The 19382-nt window shown below is 43.1% G+C and overlaps 1 protein-coding gene across 1 annotated transcript; it reads left to right on the forward strand.

Moving 5' to 3' along the window:
• The first annotated feature begins 3169 nt into the window (after window positions 1–3169).
• Window positions 3170–13809, forward strand: LOC143031896 (uncharacterized). The gene is made up of 2 exons (XM_076196260.1): window positions 3170–3286; window positions 9736–13809. Exon 2 carries the CDS (start codon window positions 9833–9835, stop codon window positions 12140–12142), a length of 2310 nt encoding a protein of 769 aa, XP_076052375.1. The 5' UTR covers window positions 3170–3286; window positions 9736–9832; the 3' UTR covers window positions 12143–13809.
• The last annotated feature ends 5573 nt before the right edge of the window (window positions 13810–19382 follow it).

A 19382-nucleotide genomic window follows, 5' to 3' on the forward strand; every position in this document is an offset into this window, starting at 1 on the left:
GTGAGGAGAATGGAGGAGAAATAAGGAAGGATGAGGTGAAGGCAGTTGTTAAGATGATGAAAGCAGGTAAGGCACCTGGTCTGGATGGATGCCATGCAGAATGTCTGAAAAAGGGAGATACAGTGATGGTGGACTGGTTGGTGAGGTTATTTAATGTTTGCTGGAGAGAGGGTAGAGTGCCAGAGGACTGGAGGAGGGCCTGTATAGTTCCTCTTTACAAGGGAAAAGGGGACAAGTGTGAATGTAGTATTTTCAGAGGGATTAGCTTGTTAAGTGTAGTTGGGAAGGCTTATGGGAGGATCTTGGTTGAGAGGATTGGGAGAGGAACAGAAGGAGTAATTGGTGAGGAACAGTGTGGATTTAGGACAGGTAGAGGCTGTGTAGATCAGATCTTTGTGGTAAGACAGATATGTGAGAAAGCTATAGGAAAGAGGAGGGATGTATTTTGGGCTTTTATGGATCTGGAAAAGGCTTATGATAGGGTAGACAGGAAGGCACTGTGGGAGGATATGCAGATATACGGTGTAGGAGGAAAGCTTCTGGGAGCTGTCAAGAGTTTTTATGAGAGTAGTGGAGCTTGTGTCAGGATTGGAAATGGAGAGAGTGAGTGGTTCGAGGTAAAGGTGGAAATTCGTCAAGGATGCGTTATGTCGCCCTGGCTGTTCAACTTATACATGGAAGGTGTAGTATGAGAGGTAAATGCAAGGGTACTGGGTCAGGGATTGGATATGGTTAAAGAAAATGGAAAAAAGTGGGAGGTGAGCCAGCTGTTGTTTGCTGACGACACTGCGCTTGCGGCAGGATCGGAGGAGGGATTGAGGAAGTTGGTGACAGAGTTTGGGAGAGTATGTGATAGAAGAAAGCTAAAGATAAATGTGGGTACAAGTAAGGTGATGAGATGTACAAGGGGTGAAAGTGGCAGTAGACTGGAAATGAGCATTATGGGAGAGCGACTGGAGGAAGTGGATAGTTTTAGATACTTGGGTGCAAATGTGGCAGGGAAAGGTGGAGTGAAAGTGGAGGTAGAATGTAGATTGAGAGAAGCGAGTAAATGCCTTGGTGGATTAAAAAGTGTAATGAGGAATAGACATTTGGGAATGGATGCTAAGAGGAGACTGTATGAAGGAGTGATTGTGCCAACAGCACTGTATGGGGCAGAAACATGGAACATAAGAGAGGAAGAGAGAAGGAGTTTGAATGTGTTTGAGATGAGGTGTCTGAGAAGTATGATGGGGGTTACTAGGCTAGATAGAGTGAGAAATGAGGAGGTGAGGAGGAGAACAAAGGTGGAAAAGGAGCTGGGAGATAGGGTTGATGAAAGAATATTAGGTTGGTTTGGACACATGGAAAGAATGAATGAAGAAAGATTAGTAAAAGAGGTGTGGAAGGCAGATGTGGAGGGAGTGAACATGAGGGGACGTCCTAGGATGAGGTGGATGGATGGGGTGAAGGGGGCTTTGGGAAAGAGGGGAATGTCTGTTGAGGAAGGACGGTAGAGGACAGAAGACAGGGGTGAATGGAGAATGATTGTATATGGATGATGTTGTGATTGTATGAGGTGGAATGGGCGGGGGAATGGGGGGTGAGGTAGTTTGTGTGAGCAAAATTTGATACAGCCCGAAGGGCTTTCTCCCCGTCCTCTCATTTTATGCAATGGGGGGACGGAGAGGGGTGGGGTCACCGATTTAATGAAGCGGCCTTGCTGTGGATGTGCTCTGTCTTGTGACACTGCTTCTGACCCAGGGCAGTGGACAAGGTGCAGGGATGACCCGTCATCCAGGAGGTGCTAAGATAAGAGGGAGGGTGGAGGTGTGTGGAGTGTATTCAGGGATGGAATGGGTGGGAATGATTTTATTCCTTTTTCTTTTTGGCTACCCCCCTTGTAAGGGGGAAAAACCCTTGGTATATGTATGTATGTATGTACTTTTTTAGACCATTGCTGTAATTTATGTAAATCTTCTTGAATATCTAATTTAAGTGATCATTTGCCATTCCACACAGTTTTGTATCATCAGAAAATTTAGAAACAGTAGATTTTAGTCCGTGGTCTATATCATTCATATATAATATGAATAAAAGTGGACCAAGAATGGAACCCTGAGGAACTCCACTCGTAACATCTTTCCGTCCAGAAGTTTTTCCATTTAAAACAACTCTCTGTTTTCGATCATTCAACCAATTACTAGTACAATTTAATAGGCTGCCACTTACTCCGTATGAACCTAATTCAGTAAGTAGTCTTTCATGGGGTGCGGTATCAAAAGCTTTTGCAAAGTCTATATATATTATATTTATATTGTTTATTTTGTCATAATTCGAGATGACTGTGTTGTAGAATTCGAGTAAGTTAGTCACGCAAGAACGTTTCCGTCTGAACCCATGCTGCCTATCATTTATCAAACAGTTACTTTCTAAATGATGTTCGATAGCATCTCTGATGATAGTTTTCATCTTTTTTCCTACGATTGAAGTCAAACTTATAGGCCTGTAGTTATTTGGTTTCTTTTTGTCACCTTTTTTGAATATGGGAGTAACGTTAGCTAGCTTCCATTTTCTTGGGACATCTCCGGATATGATGGATTTCTTGAAAATAATTTCTAATGGAACAACAATCTCATTTTTCATTTCCTTTAAGATTCTTGGATGCCAACCGCCAGGCCCTGGTGTTTTATTAACTTTGAGTTTCACTATACACCTTTTAATTTTACCCCAGACTTTTCACAGGTTTCAGTTTGGAGTTCACTTTGAGGTGTTTCAATTACGAATACTGAACTAAAATAATTGTTTAATGTATCACACATTCCTTCATTTGAATATTCAAGTTGACTGTCAGCAGATAATAGTGGACCAATGTGATTCCTAATAACCTTTTTATCTCTAATGTAACTATAGAATTCTTTGGGATCCTCTTTGGATTTATCAGCTATATTCATTTCGTATTATCGTTTTCGTTTTTTATTGTCTTTTTTAAATCTCTCTATATTAATATATAACTGTGATAGTCATTCGATGCACCCGAACACTTGTATTTCTTATAAGCCTGTCTCTTTTTAAAACAATTTTTTTTTTCCGTTTCTTTGTCAATTGTAAAATTGCGAAGATGGTTCAAAAAGCATTTGGCACTTATGTTTCATTGTGGTTAAATGCTTGTTGTACCTTCCTCGTAATTTTACACACTGTATTTAAACAAATAATATGCGGGTCTCGTTTTCCTAGACTCTCCGCCATCTTTGTTTACATACCGGAGCCCAGTGTCATATCGTCCTCTCTCTTCCAAAGAAAGAAGGTAATGTTTGCATTCGTATGTATTTGATTAATTGCAGTATACATAAAAGGAGTAATGCTCATTAGATCCCATCTCCTACTCACCAATTTATCGTACTTGGGCTCAAATTGGTGTACGTTCATCGATGTGGAACCGCGCATGTTTCCGAGTTTGATCTTCAATATTTTGTTACTGTTACAAAATATTACATTCGCATTTCTCCCTTTCTCCCGTATTGGGGAAAGTGGTGAAAGGTTCCTTAATGGATTCACTAAATTTTATTTGGTGCTGCCAACATCTTCAATTTCATTATGTCTTTCAACTTAGAGCAAATACTAAAGAAATATTCCAAGGGATGAGATGATGAGGCAATGACTGGAATGATGCAGGGGTATTTTACAAAAAAAAAACATTGGGGAAAGAATTGTCAGTGCATAGGTTATTCAAAACCTAGGCAATGGTATATGCTAATGTTAATCAGTAAATTTTTAGAAGTGCACACCTATGTGATATAGCAATAGAAAATTAATTTTGTGAATTATAAAACATTAACATAATATCAGTTTTTCTTGGCGGAAATCAATAACAAAACCTTGCTAAAAGCAAATATACTACTGAATGAAGCTGCGAGCATAGCATCGAGATGCCATGTAAGTTAGACGATGACTTTCACGCTGTGAACCGGGTGTTCTCCAAATCCAGTTGACATTAATAAATGCTGTTACAAAGATAGTAGGGCTTCCTTCAAGCTATGCAACAACTCTACTCCACGCAGTCCAAACAAGTACTTAATCAGGCCGTCAGCATCCATGACGACGACCCGATGGATCTTTAGAGTTATAGGTACCACATTACTAAATACAGCTTAGGTGACATATGTTAGGTAGCATAGGTTAAGTTAGGTTAGAATAAATGAATTTATCATCCTGTAATTTCTTCAACCTTGGCATCCATCGAAACAAACATGATGTAACATTCACCTGCTGCAACTTTCTTTGTTAGTTAATCAGTTTTAGCAACTTTTTGTTTTTAATTTCTGCTAAGAAATACATATGTTGATGTATTATAATTAACAAAATGAATAATTTTCAATGCTATATCATGTAGATGTGCACTTCTAAAAATTGACCAAACCTAGGCAATGGTATATGGTAATCAAGTACAGTTTATTTAGAGACAAGATTATGCCTCAAATCATTACAATCCTAAACACACAATGACATGGATGAAGTAGTAGTGTTATATGAATTTCTATGCAGACGACTCAAATATACTAAAGAAAGAATGGAAGAGGATTGCAACTCGTTACAACAAGACTTGGACAAGATCTGGGAAAGGACTCAAAAGTGGGAAGTTAAATTCAATATCAAGAAATGTAGAATAATGGAATTTGGAAAAAGTAAAAACAGAATATTGAGAGATCATAAAATTGGGGAAAAAGAGGTAAAAAATGTATTGAAGTCAATAAAAGTGGCATTTGTCTATTTGGATGAGGAAATGATAAAAATAATAATAATAATAACTACACTAATAATACCAAAACTCGAGTATGCAGCAACACTATGGACACCCAGTACAAAAAAAAAAAAAAAAAAAAAAAAATAGAAAGAATACAAAGAGCAACAACAAAACTGGCACCAACTCTTTCCAAAATGACATATGAACAAAGACTGTCCAGATCTGGAACAAAGAAAGGAATGGAGGCCTACTAACTATAGAATTATGAAAGAAATTGAAATCTTAGATAGAAATTATTTACTGAAATGGGACAATGGAAAAACAAGAGGATACGAAAAGAAACTCAAAAAAGATAATTACAGAAGTTGTCTGAAAAAAAAAGTAGCTTCCCACATTGAGTGATAGATACTTGGAACAAATTAGACAACGAAACAGTGTGTGCAAACACTATTCAAGATTTTAAGAAAAAACTTGATATTGAGAGATACAAAGATGGGTCACCATGAGCATAGCTCTCTTCCTGTATAATACAACTAGGTAAATACACACACACACCTATGAAAGAAATAGAAGTAACAAAGAATGAAATAATAAAACACTTAAGTAACCTTGATGTCAGAAAATCGCATGGACCAGATGAAATAGCAAACTGGATTTTGAAAGAATGCAGGAATGAACTGGCAGACAAAATACATAGCATAATAAACAGTTCCTTGAAAGAAGGAAAAGTTCCAAAAGATTGGAAAAAAGCAAATATACTACCTATATATAAAGGGGGAAATAAAGAAGACCCTACCAACTAAAGACCAGTCTCTCTAACAAGTACGATAGTAAAAATTTGTGAAAGAATTGTCAAAAGTAGATGGGTAAAATATTTAGAAAGAAACAATGTGCTAAATCCAAGGCAATTTGGATTCAGACAAGGACTATAATATGTCACCAATTTGATATGTTTCTATTCAAGGCTAATAGATATAATACAAGAAAGAGATGGATGGGCTGATTGTGCATTTCTAGACCTAAAAAAGGCTTTTGACAAAGTACCACATAAGAAGTTGCTTAAGAAATTAGAGACTGAAGGAGGAATACAGGGCAAACTGCTTAAATGGATGGAAGGCTTTTTGCAAGAAAGAAAAATGAGAGTAGTGATAAGAGACAAACATTCAAATTGGGATGAAGCAATAAGTGGTGTTCCACAAGGAACAGTTCTGGCCCCAATAATGTTTGCTATATACATTAATGATATGGATGAAGAAATTGAAAGTTATATGACCTTCTTTGCAGATGATGCAAAACTATTAAAAAAAATTGAACACGGAAGAAGATTGTGAGTCACCACAGAGTGATCTAAATAAAGTATGGGAATGGAGTAGGAAGTGGGAGATGGAGTTCAATACTAAAAAGTTTAGTGTAATGGACTTTGGAAAAAGCAAAAACAGAATAACAGGATCATATGAATTGGGAGAAGAAAAAAAAAAGTAGAAAATGAGAAGGACCTGGGAGTCATTGTTATGAATAATATGTCACCTGAGAAACAAATAAATAAGATTTTTGGTGTGAAACTTATAATTTAATAAGAACAATCTAAGTGGCATTTACATACCTGGAAGAAGAAATAGTGAAGAAAATACTAATAATTCTGATAAGACCAAGATTGGAATATGCAGCAACAATGTGGTCGCCAAGTACAAAAAATGTATAAAAAAACTTGAAAGAATACAAAGAGCAATTACAAAATTGGCACCAACCTTCTCAAAACTATCATATGAAGAGAGACTAGCAAAATTTGAGCTACAGACATTAGAGCAAAGAAGAGAGAGAGGAGATTTGATAACTATTTACATAATCATGAAAGTAATAGAAATTATTGATAGAGAGGATCTAATAAAATGGGACGATAGAAATACAAAAGGACACGGAAAGAAAATCAAGAAAACAGCTATAGAAGAGATCTGAAAAAGAACAGCTTGCCTCACAAAGTAATAGACATTTGGAACAAGTTAGATGAGAAAGTAGTGTGTGTAAAAACAATACATGAATTTAAAAATAGTTTAGATAAAATGAGGTATGAAGACTGGACACCACAAACATAGCTCCCCTTCCCGTAAAATACACACACACGCACACATGTAGACCGATTCACAGCGAAGATTGGAGCTCCAAAGTAGGAGAGAAGTTTTTGTGGTTTTCAACAACGAGGAAGTACCCCTTTGTATTTATAGGGAAGGGGAAAGCTTGTGGTGTAGTGGGAAGGTGATGAAAAGGAAGAAGGGGAGGGATTGCTGAGGGAAATGGAAGGAAATGAGGAAGGAGGCGCAAGGGCGTCACCTACGGAAAAAAGTAAACAAAAGATCAGCTGATGCTGGAGAAGTAAATAATTCCAGTAAAATCATTAAGTTTAGAAATATAGATAAGAACAACAAAATAGAAAGTGAAGATAATCATTTCAATGGATTTAATGAAGGGGGGGATGCCAACCTCCCCCGATTAGCAAGGCTAGAGGAAAGACTAGAAAATATGTCTCAACACTGGGAAAGTAGGCTAGGTCAACTCACAGAGATTGCACAGCAAGTTGATAAGTTGGGACAATTAAAGAAGGAAAACCAAAGCCTAACTAAAGTAGAAGAATTGAAAAAACAGTTAAAGGAAATAAAAGATGAGAATGAGGAATTAAAGAGAAATAATAGAGAGAATAAAGAGTCCATAGCAAAAGAAACACAGGGTTAAGACAGTCTAAGAGAACATTAAAGTTGCATTTAAAGACATAGTGACACAGCAGATGAGAGAACAAACTGCAAATACAGTTATTAAAGTAATGAGGGAGAAGGAGAATATAGTAAGAGACTTAGCAGATAAAAAGAAATGTATAATTATATTAGGGATGGAAGAGAAGTATAACTTAAACAGGACTACGAGAACTAAAGAGGGAAAAGAAAAAGTAAACAATATATTAGAATTAGTTCAGGAAAATGAACCTGAAATCATGAAAAAAAAATTGAAGAAATGTATAGACTCAGGAAATATAGTACAGATAAGGCCAGACCAATTAAGATTAAATTCAGGTCACAAACAACAGCAGAGAATATTTTAGCAAAAACTGGGAAACTAGCAGACAGTGAACAATATAAAAAGGTATGGATAAAAAGAGAAATGAATAAAGAGGAAAGAGATGAGGAAAAAACGAAAAGACAAAAAGCTAAAAAAAAAAAAAAACGAGAAGAACAGTCACAAAAAGAGGAACTCTATTGGAAAGTAGTGAATATGAAAGTGAGGAAATGGACCATAACAGAGAAAAACAAAAGGGAAACAGTAAATACAATGGAAGTAGCAGAAAATTAAGAGTGTCTTACACAAATATAGATGGATTAATAACAGGCTTGAACGAACTGAATGATTATCTGAAGGAAAAAGAACCGGACATAATGGGAATTGTAGAAACAAAATTAAAAGGTCCACTACCACCCAACAGTACTCATTGGCATCAACTCATGTAATGGAATAGAAGGAGAATTCATTCTGTTATATACGGAAGTTTGAATTTCAATTTCATCGTTTCCGACCGGCTTATCCTCACTCCTGTATATATGTTATATGTTCACCACCTTTGACACCTTCATAGATCACCCCATTTATGTAATCCACGTCTTTGTTTCTAGGATATTTTATGGCTCCTTTTTGGAAATATAGATAGCTGTTGGCGTTAGCTTCGAGCTCTTCGTAGACCTTTTCGATCACATCATCCCTTGTTTTGACCAAAATGCCAAATTTCTTTAGAAACCTGAATCTACCTGTTTCACCCATGCCAATCCGTAACCATTTTTCTGCGAATGCCCTCTTTTCTTTATCCTCAGTCTTCAATCTAACATTTTGTACCAATTCTCTTTTATTTTCATTGTATTTTATTTTTTTCTATAGAGCTCCTTTAATTCTTGTTTTATTTCTTCCTTCTTTAATTCTTCTTTTTCTTGGAAAGTCCTTTCCCAAACCTTAAGGGGGACCGACACATCTGATTCCGATTCGTCGACGGCATAGTCGTAATCAGGCAGGATCATTGCCGTTGCGGCTTCTTCAGTAATATTGTAAGCTGAAGCAGGAATCTCAACGGATCCCAATTCAGGTTCCTCTTCTGGAATTACCTGCTCGCTGTTGATACCTTTCACTAAAGACTCCCCCTCCCTAATGGATGGCATGTCCGAAAAAAATTCTTTATATACCACGTTTGCCGGATTTTTCACCACACATTCACCATTAACCTTATGGTAAACTGTTTTTCCATGAGTTTGCGGTTTTTTATATAATCATTGTATTTCCAATCGATGTAATACTTTTGGCATTCCTCGTGACAGCTTTTACCACCACTCATAGTGAAATTCCTGTATCCTGCAAGATAATGTTTCATAAACTTTTCCGATTCTTCCTCTTTAATTTCTCCGTCGAAATCTATTATGAGATCGAACTTCATCAGAGTACACTTAATTTTTTTTATTTCGTAACATGTTGTTGAACCTCAATATTTTCCTATAGAATCTCTTAATTGTGGCTATTACTGCACTGATTTTTTATTTATTTATTAATTTTTTTTTTTTTTTGAGTGAGTGAGTGAGGCGTAAAGTTGGGAAAATTCATTCCTGTGCTCCCTGGTCAATTCGTTATGAAGAGCATAGTTTTTCTGCACACTTTCTTTTGGGTACTTCTTCGTCTTCATCTGTGCACTACTCTTTGAACCACGTTCATCCATTGCAGCGATGCTTGATATGGTACATGGTAGCTTTAAAAATATTCTTACACCATGGGACATTTTTGCCGGATTTTGGAAGGAAACGCCAGGAAATTTTCAAAACTGATTTTTTTTTTTATATACATAGATACCACTGTTAATATCAGTATTAAGAGTCATTTGTTCCCTTTCCCTACTACATTTTTGTTAATGCCCCACTGTATTTGTTTATGCTCGTGTTACACCTTTTACAAGCTCTCAAAAAGTTAATGTCAAACTTATTTTTTTCCTACAGGTCGAGGGTAAATATCAACATTTCCTTGGAAAAGGTATCCAAAAATTTTGTATATTCATCACGGAACAAAGAGAAACTCATGTGACACACCTATCTCATGAGTCATCTTAAATATCACATGATGGCCCACACTGGAGAGAAACCTTTCCATTGTGACCTGTGTGATGCAGCTTTCTCAGGAAAGACTAGTCTCAAAAATCACATGATGACCCACACTGGAGAGAAGCCTTTCAAGTGTGACCTGTGTGATGCAGCTTTCTCAAGAAAGAATACTCTCAAAAATCACATGACGACCCACACTGGAGAGAAGCCTTTCAAGTGTGACCTGTGTGATGCAACTTTTTCACGAAAGAGTGGTCTCAAATATCATGTGATGGCCCACAGGGGAGAGAAGCCTTTCCAGTGTGACCTGTGCAATGCAACTTTTTCACAAAAGAGGAATCTCAAATATCATATGATGACCCACACGGGAGAGAAGCCTTTCCAATGTGACCTGTGTGATGCAGCTTTCTCAGTAAAGAGTCATCTCAAAAGTCATATGATAACCCACACTGGAGAGAAGCCTTTCAAGTGTGACCTGTGTGATGCAGCTTTCTCATGGAAGAGAACTCTCAAACTACATATGGCGACCCACACTGGAGAGAAGCCTTTCAAGTGTGACCTGTGTGATGCAGCTTTCCCAGAGAATAATGCTCTCAAATATCATGTGATTACCCACACTGGAGAGAAACCTTTCAAATGTGACCTGTGTGATGCAGCTTTCTCACGGAAGGGTTCTCTCAAACGACACGTGATGACCCACACTGGAGATAAGCCTTTCAAATGTGATCTGTGTCATGCAGCTTTCTCACAAAAGGGTCATCTAAAACAACACATGATGATCCACACTGGAGAGAAGCCTTTCCAATGTGACGTGTGCAATGCAACTTTCTCAGCAAAGGGTAAACTCAAACGTCACGTGAGGACCCACACTGGAGAGAAGCCTTTCAAATGTGACCTGTGTAATGCATATTTCTCAGAAAAGAATGGTCTCAAACAACACGCAGTGACCCACACTGGAGAGAAGCCTTTCAAATGTGGCCTGTGTGATGCAGCTTTCTCACAAAAGAATGGTCTCAAACATCACGCAGTGACCCACACTGGAGAGAAGCCTTTCAAATGTGACCTGTGTGATGCAGCATTCTCATCGAAGAGTTATGTCAAACTACATATGGTGACCCACACTGGAGAGAAGCCTTTCAAATGTGACATGTGTGATGCAGCTTTCTCAGGGCATAGTGGTCTCAGATATCATATGATGTCTCACACTGGAGAGAAGCCTTTCAAGTGTGACCTGTGTGATGCAGCTTTCTCATGGAAGAACAGTCTCAAACTACATATGGTGACCCACACTGGAGAGCAGCCTTTCAAGTGTGACCTGTGTGATGCAGCTTTCTCACAAAAGGGTAGTCTCAGACGACACTTAGTGGCCCACACTGGAGAAAAGCCTTTTAAATGCAGCATGTGTGATGCAGGTTTCTCAGAAAAGACTAATCTCAAACTACACATGAAGACCCACACTGGAGAGAAGCCTTTCAAGTGTAACTGTTGTGATGCAGCTTTCTCAATGAAGAGTTCTCTCAAAAAGCACATGATGACCCACACTGGAGAGAAGCCTTTCAAGTGTGATCTGTGTGGTGCAGCTTTCTCACAAAAGAGTGGTCTCAAATATCACATCATGACCCACACTGGAGAGAAGCCTTTCAAGTGTGACCTATGTGATGCAGCTTTCCCACTAAAGAGTAGTCTCAAACAACACTTGGTGACCCACACTGAAGAGAAGCCTTTCAAGTGTGAACTGTGTGATGCAACTTTCTCAGTAAAGAAAGGTTTCAAATGTCACGTGATGACCCACACTGGAGAGAAGCCTTTCCAATGTGACCTGTGTAATGCAGCTTTCTCACAAACGGGTACTCTAAAAAAGCATATGATGACCCACACAGGAGAGAAGCCTTTCAAATGTGACCTGTGTGATGCGGCTTTCTCACTGAAGTGTTCTCTCAAACAACATATGGTAACCCACACTGGAGAGAAGCCTTTCAAGTGTGACTTGTGTGATGCAGCTTTCTCAGGGAATAGTGCTCTCAAATATCATGTGATGGCTCACACTGGAGAGAAACCTTTCAAGTGTGACCTGTGTGATGCAGCTTTCAGAGTAAAGGGTGGTCTCAAAGAACACTTGGTGACCCACACTGAAGAGAAGCCTTTCAAGTGTGATCTGTGTGAAGCAGTTTTCTCACAAAAGAGTAGCCTCAGACGACACTTGGTGACCCACTCTGAAGTGAAGCCTTTCAAGTGTGACCTGTGTAATACAGCTTTCTCACGAAAGACTAATCTCAAACGACACTTGGTGACCCACACTAGATAGAAGCCTTTGAAATGCGACATGTGTGATGCAGCTTTCTCAGGAAAGAGTCATCTCAAACTACACGTGGTGAACCACACTAGAGAGAATCCTTTCCACTGTAACCCGTGTTATGCAGTTTTCCAACAAAAGGGCCCTCGAACGACACATGATGACCCATACCTTTCAAGTGTAACCTGTGTGATGCAGCTATCTCAGGAACGACTGCTCTAAAATATCACGTGATGACCCACACTGGAGAAAAGTCTTTCAGTTTTGACCTGTGCGATGGAGCTTTCTCAGAAAAGACTGTTGTCAAACATCACATGATGACCCACACTGAAGAGAAACCTTTCCAGTGTGACCTGTGAGATGCATCTTTCTGAAGAGTGTTCTCAAACATCGCGTGATGACGCACACTGTAGAGAAGCCTTTTGCGTGTGAACTGTTTGATGCAGCTTTCTCAGAAAAAAAAAGACCTCACGTGGTGGCCCATAGAGGAAAGAAAACCTTTCAGCCTTCTCACTAAAGATTCGTTTCAAATGTCACATTGACTCACATCTCACGAAAGGTTGACATGTATTGGGTGATGACCCACGCTGGTGGGCGCACAGATAATTTCATTAGACATGCATACATTATTAATCTTACAACTCTTTCATGAATCTTCATAATGCGTGCATGCCAAATGGATTTGTTATCCGTGTGTCCAATTATGAATTCATTGGTGTTGCACATTTTATGAATATTGATCTGTGTTGATTCACAATATGCATTACATGTGCTGCCAAGGCCTATAACCTGGGCTTATCCTGTGTTATTGGTATAGTGCCACACGCTGCATTGCAGTTAGCAATGCATCGCCTCTAGCCTGCGGTGTTTGTTGAAGGCCTGAATTCTTCGGCTCTTGGTCACTCTAGGGGTCGATCCAAGGGCTGGAAAGGGTGCGAAGGTAATTGGGATCACATCTTTCTTTAGACGAGGCCGCACAACTCCCGAATATCCAATAGAATAAGCCAGATCCTTCACAAGACGGGCTCATAGTGATTCAAGCAAAATTTAGAATGATCACTTGGTACCCACAACGATCCCTTTCTCCCGATTATGTTCATCTTCCGCATCCATATAGCCCTTCGATCTGCATCACAGGGGAATTGAAAGAAGCTCCGACCACTACTTTGCCCGTTGTTACACTTGGCAGATACACAGTAGACCATAATTTATTCAATTTTCCCGCAAGTATTCAATGTTGAACAATGAAGTGTGAATAGCGATATTTGGCTACTAATACATCACACCTACGAAGAATCTTGACGATAGCCGAAGGTGGCTCTGTTTCCGAATTGCAAACTAGGTTTGAAAAATAGCGTTCATGTGCCTGAATTCTAATTGGCAAAACTGTATCGTGGGAATGGTCGGCAATGCTTCTTTATTTACTCTCTTTGGGGTTTTAAAATATTTTCTTCCGTTTTGCATTCTGACCTCTAAGTGTTCCATGAAGTGCACGGGTCGTTTTGTAATTACGAAAAATCAAGAATATTAGGAAATGGTGCAACTGGTGGATATAGATATATGTACGTCATGACGGATAAAGTTCTGTTTATCTTGGTGTTATGTAAACTTCTTTGGTGTATACGACATTGTTACTTGAAATCTGTGTTACTGTAAATATATCTACGGTAATATATTTAGCAGTGTTTATTGTATCCTTTGCGACAACTCTAGTATTTCAATAAAGTCTTTCCAAGAGTAATATCAGATATCATATGATGAACTGTTCATTGTTGAGGAATGATAAAATTGCTGAACGGTTTGTTATTATGCTAAGAAGAGCTTGTTCGTGGTGTCTAGTAGTGTTATTGCATGTGCTTGTTCTCTCGTAACTCCTGAGGTAGAACCTTGCTGTTGCAAGTGTAGTTGCAAATGGACGAGAGTGAAATGCACCTAAGGTGACTTACACGTTTATTAATCATTGGGTTATGTGTACAGGAGGGCGCGTGGTGCACGCAGGAAGACAAACGGGTATCTGTCGGCCTGGGCCCCGAAGGGGCGCGTCTTTACATAGGCTGAAGACTCAGCCGACGATCCATCTAGATATGTTCGGAACTCTGCCGCTCCAGGCGCGGTTACGCGCATGTGGCATCGTCATGCTTCTGAATGTCTACACGCCTACGTTCCTTCTTACTCCTATTAGGTGCCTGTATAAGTAGTCATTCGTGTCTATGTGGCACTGTGGTCACGCTTGTAGAACCATCGCGAGGGGTACATCTATTCGCGAGCCGAGACGACCGACGGGGAATCCATGCACAAGGACCGCGGGTCCTCCACCGAGAGATCGGATGTGACGGAGCCGACGGCGTCGGGAGGGCACGGGGACTTTGCGCCACCAGTAGTCTTTGGACCTATCGCGGCTCATAAGCACCTCGACCTTGTCGCAACGTAGGGACAACCGGTCCTGAATCCGTGCGCGTTGGCCGACACTCAATTGGAGGAGGGACCGGGCGTGCTCGTTGTACCGGGGTTGCAGCTGGTCAGCTTGAGCGGCGGCGCGGGAAACACAATCCTCCTCCGAAAAGGAGTCCGGGTGGGTCGGGACGCAAGTGCGGAGAGGGCGGCCGTACATGCTCTGGGAGGGGGAGCGGCCAGTATGAGACGGGGTGTTGCGTAATTCTAGGAGGCCTCGGTCGAACTCCTCGAACTCGATATTGCCGATGGACGCTGTCTTTAGGATGAGGTGCTTACCTGCCTTAACCACGGCTTCAGCGTGCCCATTAGACGGGGTAGTTACATGAAGCGACCATATGGTAGGCATCCCAGCGTTCCGTGAAATGGTTGAATTCGGTGCTGGTAAAAGGAAGGCCACCGTCAGTGAGAAGGTGGAGGGGGACGCCACCTCCCGGGAGTAGCAACAGAACTTCCGGATGACTTTGATAGACGTGTCCTGGTCGCAAGGCGTGATGACGGGCCAGCCTGAGAGCCTATCCGCTATAACCAGTAACGGCTTTCATGCGATGTGAAAGAACTTGACAGATATGGACTCGGATGGGCCGGTCGTCGCACAGGAAGGGCTCCTGCTGCTGTCTAGGGAACAGCACTTGGCAGGGTTTGCAGGCTTCCACTATCTTCTTGATGTCAGAATCGATACCGGGCCAGAAGACGGTTTGCCTAGTCCATCGCTTGGTGTCCCTCGCGCTGCTGTGGCTATCGTGCAGGCGGGCTAGTGTGCGCTTCCGTAGAGCGGCGGGGACGACGATGCGCTTCCCGCACAGCAGTTCCCCGCCAGTGGAGAGGACGTCCCAGAGCTTCCAATACGGGATGGCGGAGCTGGGTAGGGCAAAGCGGTTGGACGGGACCCCGGAGGACACGCATGTAAGCAGATTTCCGTAGGCGGAGTCCTGGCCCGGAGCTCACAGTCGGTCTCGTCCTCCAACGTGGGGCGGGAGGCCAGGGCTCGCGAGAGGGCGTCTAGGATGCAAAGCTGCTTGATGAGCTGACGATGGTCTGTCATCAACGTGAAGTGGGGCAAACCAGACAGATATATTTTGTATATGGATGCGGTCCAGGTGACAGCAAGCATCTCCAGTTTGATGGTGGCGTAGCATGTTTCGGCGTCCGTCAGGAACCGCGAGCCAAACTAAACAAGACGCAAGCGCCCTGACCGTGGCCTTGGAGTAGGGCGTACCCGATGTCGTAGAGGCGCGATGCATTCGTCTGCAGTGCCATTGGCAGGGTAGGGTCGAAGGGCGCCAGTACGAGTGGTGACGGCAGAGCTCGCTTGACTTTGGCGAAACCATTGTCGTGAGCCAGGGTCCAGGTGAATGAACGTTTAGGGTTCATTAGAGGCCGTAAGGGTTGAGTTGTGGCCGCTATGGCCGGGGTGAGGTCCGCCCATTGGCTCACGAGGCCCATGAAGGAGCGTAGGCTAGTCAAGTTGTCGTGCGTGGGGAAGTCCCTTGTGTCCCAGACCTTATCCTCGTCGGCGGAGATGACGTCGGCTGAGAGACGGTAACCACAGAAGCTGACGTTGGGGGCGACGACCATGAATTTCCCCTTGTTAAATGTAATGGCGTGGTTGCGGCACCTAGTGAGCATGTGCTGGATCCTCCGGAAGTGAGAGGGGAGGTCCTCTTCAACCGGGAGGATGTTCTTCACCACTTCAACGCAATTGGCAACGTATTGCAGAGCCGCGTCCCCACTGAGACAGTAGGCGTTGCCGGTGGCCGCAAAGCCCATTGGTCCCCGGCAGTGCTTATAACGCCCGTAAGGGGTGGTGAACGTGGTGAAGTGCTGGTCCTCCTCGGCGAAGTGAAACAGGCTTGCTACCTAAGAGGGGGACTTAATGCGGGCGAGCAATATCTTGATGGTGATTTCTTTGTTTTATTAACACATGGGTGTTAGTTCCTTTGTATGGGGATTATGTGGTTGGTGGACGTGGCTAGATATGGCGTATATATTGAACTTGTGGTAAAGTAATTGGGTTAGGTATGAGAAAGGGGGGCATTAGTTCTCTCTGGTGACATTAGGCATCTCGTGTACATTAGGTGATACTGCGTGGGCGTTATGTTTGTCTTATTTTGCACAATTGAGTCAAACTGTTTTATGATTGAGGAATTTGTGATGTCTGCAAGATTGGGGTCCTGCTAAAGACGAGTACCATCTTGCATGTGTGTGGATCACGTGCATGGTTGGTGATGGTTAGTGAGGGTTATATGAGGTCCATCTGCCAATGACCGTGAAGGGCATCCGCCGTCGTAAAGCACTTCACGGGGGAGGTGACGCTGAGGATCGCCGCAAACGGTATGGATGGGGTGTGACACCTGAGAGTTGAGCTTAGTCTGGTCCACCGTGATGCGCACGCCTTTATTCTTGGCCACGAGGACCATTGGGTGGCTCCACTCCGAGGGATCCTCACCGACAGGCGCGATGATGCCTTGCCGCACCATTGAGTCAAGTTCTTCCTTCACTTGGCCCTGAAATGTGAAAGTTATCGGCCTGGGCGTGTGGATGGCGAAGGTCACCGCGTCGGTTTTCAGGTGGATTCTCTTTGGGGGCCCACCATCTCTCCAAGGGGGGCGGTGCGGAGGTTATCTTTGGAGACCAGGACGTCGCTAAATTCCCGTAGAAAGTGGTCGCGAGAGTCGGCTAGCGAGCTGTCAACGGGTAGTGTTGGCTTGGCGTACCTGTTCGAGTATGTCGGGCGGGACTATGACCAACTCCCTATTGACAGTGGGCGAATGAGAGGAGGGGGGGGGCGGCTGCAAGCTGGCCCTGGGTATCCCCAACATGTGTAGGTGTTGAGTGCCTATCACCGTGACGTCCGCACCTGCGGATGATGACAGGTGGCCGTCAGACACATGGCGGCAGATGCCGGCTTTCCTGTTGGGAAGGGCAGTAGCGCTGAGACTTGACTCGTAGTGGTCCTTATCCCGATCCTTGATCGACTTGCAATACTTCTCCCAGTGAACCTCTTTGTTGCAGGCGTTGCAGTGGACACCCCCGGCAGGTCACTTGGGGGTGCGAGGGCGGTGTTCTTTGTTCCCGCAGCTGTGGCAGGTGCTGTTAGCCGCCCGCCATTTCCCGAGGTCGTGCCGGCGGCCGCAGGATTGACATGGACCGCTGCATCGCGGGGATGCATGCGCCATACGCTAGGCCCTTTTGTATGCCGAGACGGCGCTTAAGCTCGGGTCATCCTGGACAGCCGAGGCTGTCACCCTCAATGCCTCGTGTGAGCGGTTGCCGGTCACTACCTCCTGCACTGACGTATTTGCAGCGAGGGAGCTGAGGCGCTGTACGGGTTTCTCGTCCCTGACCCCTATGAGCATCATCATTTTCAGCTGGGCCTCCGCACAAGTGACGGGGTTTCCGGTGCACAGGCCTACTTCTTCAGCCTTACTCTAAACCGATTAAACTCCGATGACAAGATTCTTTGTCATTTGGTCAAATAAAACAAAAAATCATAAAACACCAAAATGTTTGATCAAACACCAGAAAAATATGACGTCAGTAGTCCTCGCTTCGCTCGCGAGCGAAGCGAGGACTGCTGACGTCATATTTTTCTGGTGTTTGATCAAACATTTTGGTGTTTTATGATTTTTTGTTTTATTTGACCAAATGACAAAGAATCTTGTCATCGGAGTTTAATGGGTTAATGTGGTCGTAGAAGTCGTCGAAGGATTCGCTTTTCGCATGGGAACGGGTCGCGGCGGCGGAGGGCCTCGACTCGCACGTACCAGCAGTGGGCTTGCAGTCGGACGAGTAGCTCATCGGCCGAGAGCGAGGTGTCATGCGGGATGTCCAGGAAGTTTGGTAGTATCCCCTGAACATCGAGGGACAAGCACGACCAGAGCTGTATGTCACGTGGCATCCTATTAACACCGGCCATGACGACATAGTCGGTCCACTCATGACGCCACGAATGAAACGACCGGAAGTGTGCATCGGCCTGCATTGCCAGGGGACGTTGGAACGAGAGGTTGCCCGGCGGCGGAGGAGCGGGTGACACTCCAATGACAGGAGGGATCGAGGCGGAAGGCGGAGGAGGAGAAGGGGACGGGGAGGTCGACGAGAGGCTCGGTGAAGGTGCGGGTGACTAAGGCTACGAGGGATTGCAGGGTATCCACTATTTTGTCGATTTTCTCGCGTTCCTCTCGCATCACCGCAACGAGCTGTCCGATGTTACCGCTACTATCCCGCGAAGACGTCACATTTAGTGTGAGCGTAAGCGGGGCGGGTAAATCGACGTCGCTCGCCTCCGAATCCGAAGCCGGCGAATCACGTCTTTGCTCCATTCCCCCCACTGGCTGGGTGAGTGTGGCCTGCATGGGTAGGATGGCGGGTCGCGTGATGTCAGCTTTGCTCCGGGTAGTGCTCTGCCGAGAGGTTTGGTATCCTGGTGAGTGGGATGAAAAAGCCTCTTTGTCATCGCTTCACCAACTCCACGTAACGTGGCGTCCACTGTCTAGCGTCACCCTGTTGCACGGCACTGCACTCACGGTCCAACATGCATACTGTCGCCTGTCTCCGTCGAGTCTTTCGTCAACGCTTTGTTTACGCACGTGCCACTGAATCGTGTATTGTCATTACAAAGGATTACAAAGGAGCAGCATGCCGACTGGAGACCTTTTGGTCTATGACTAGGTCGGATTTAAAGAAAAAATAAATAAGTAAATAATAGATAGTGATAAATAAATAAATAAACAAATAAAAGTTATAATAATGTAAATGATAATGAATAAAATAAGTAAATAAATAGGTAAAGTTAAAC

This window comes from Oratosquilla oratoria, chromosome 12 (assembly GCF_046742065.1).
Source record: "Oratosquilla oratoria isolate Oo_2021 chromosome 12, ASM4674206v1, whole genome shotgun sequence".
Classification (NCBI taxonomy): Eukaryota; Metazoa; Arthropoda; class Malacostraca; order Stomatopoda; family Squillidae; genus Oratosquilla; species Oratosquilla oratoria.

Coding starts and splice junctions, on each gene's coding strand:
- LOC143031896 (XM_076196260.1), top strand. CDS start 9,833: ATGAGTCATCTTAAATATCACATGATGGCCCACACTGGAGAGAAACCT.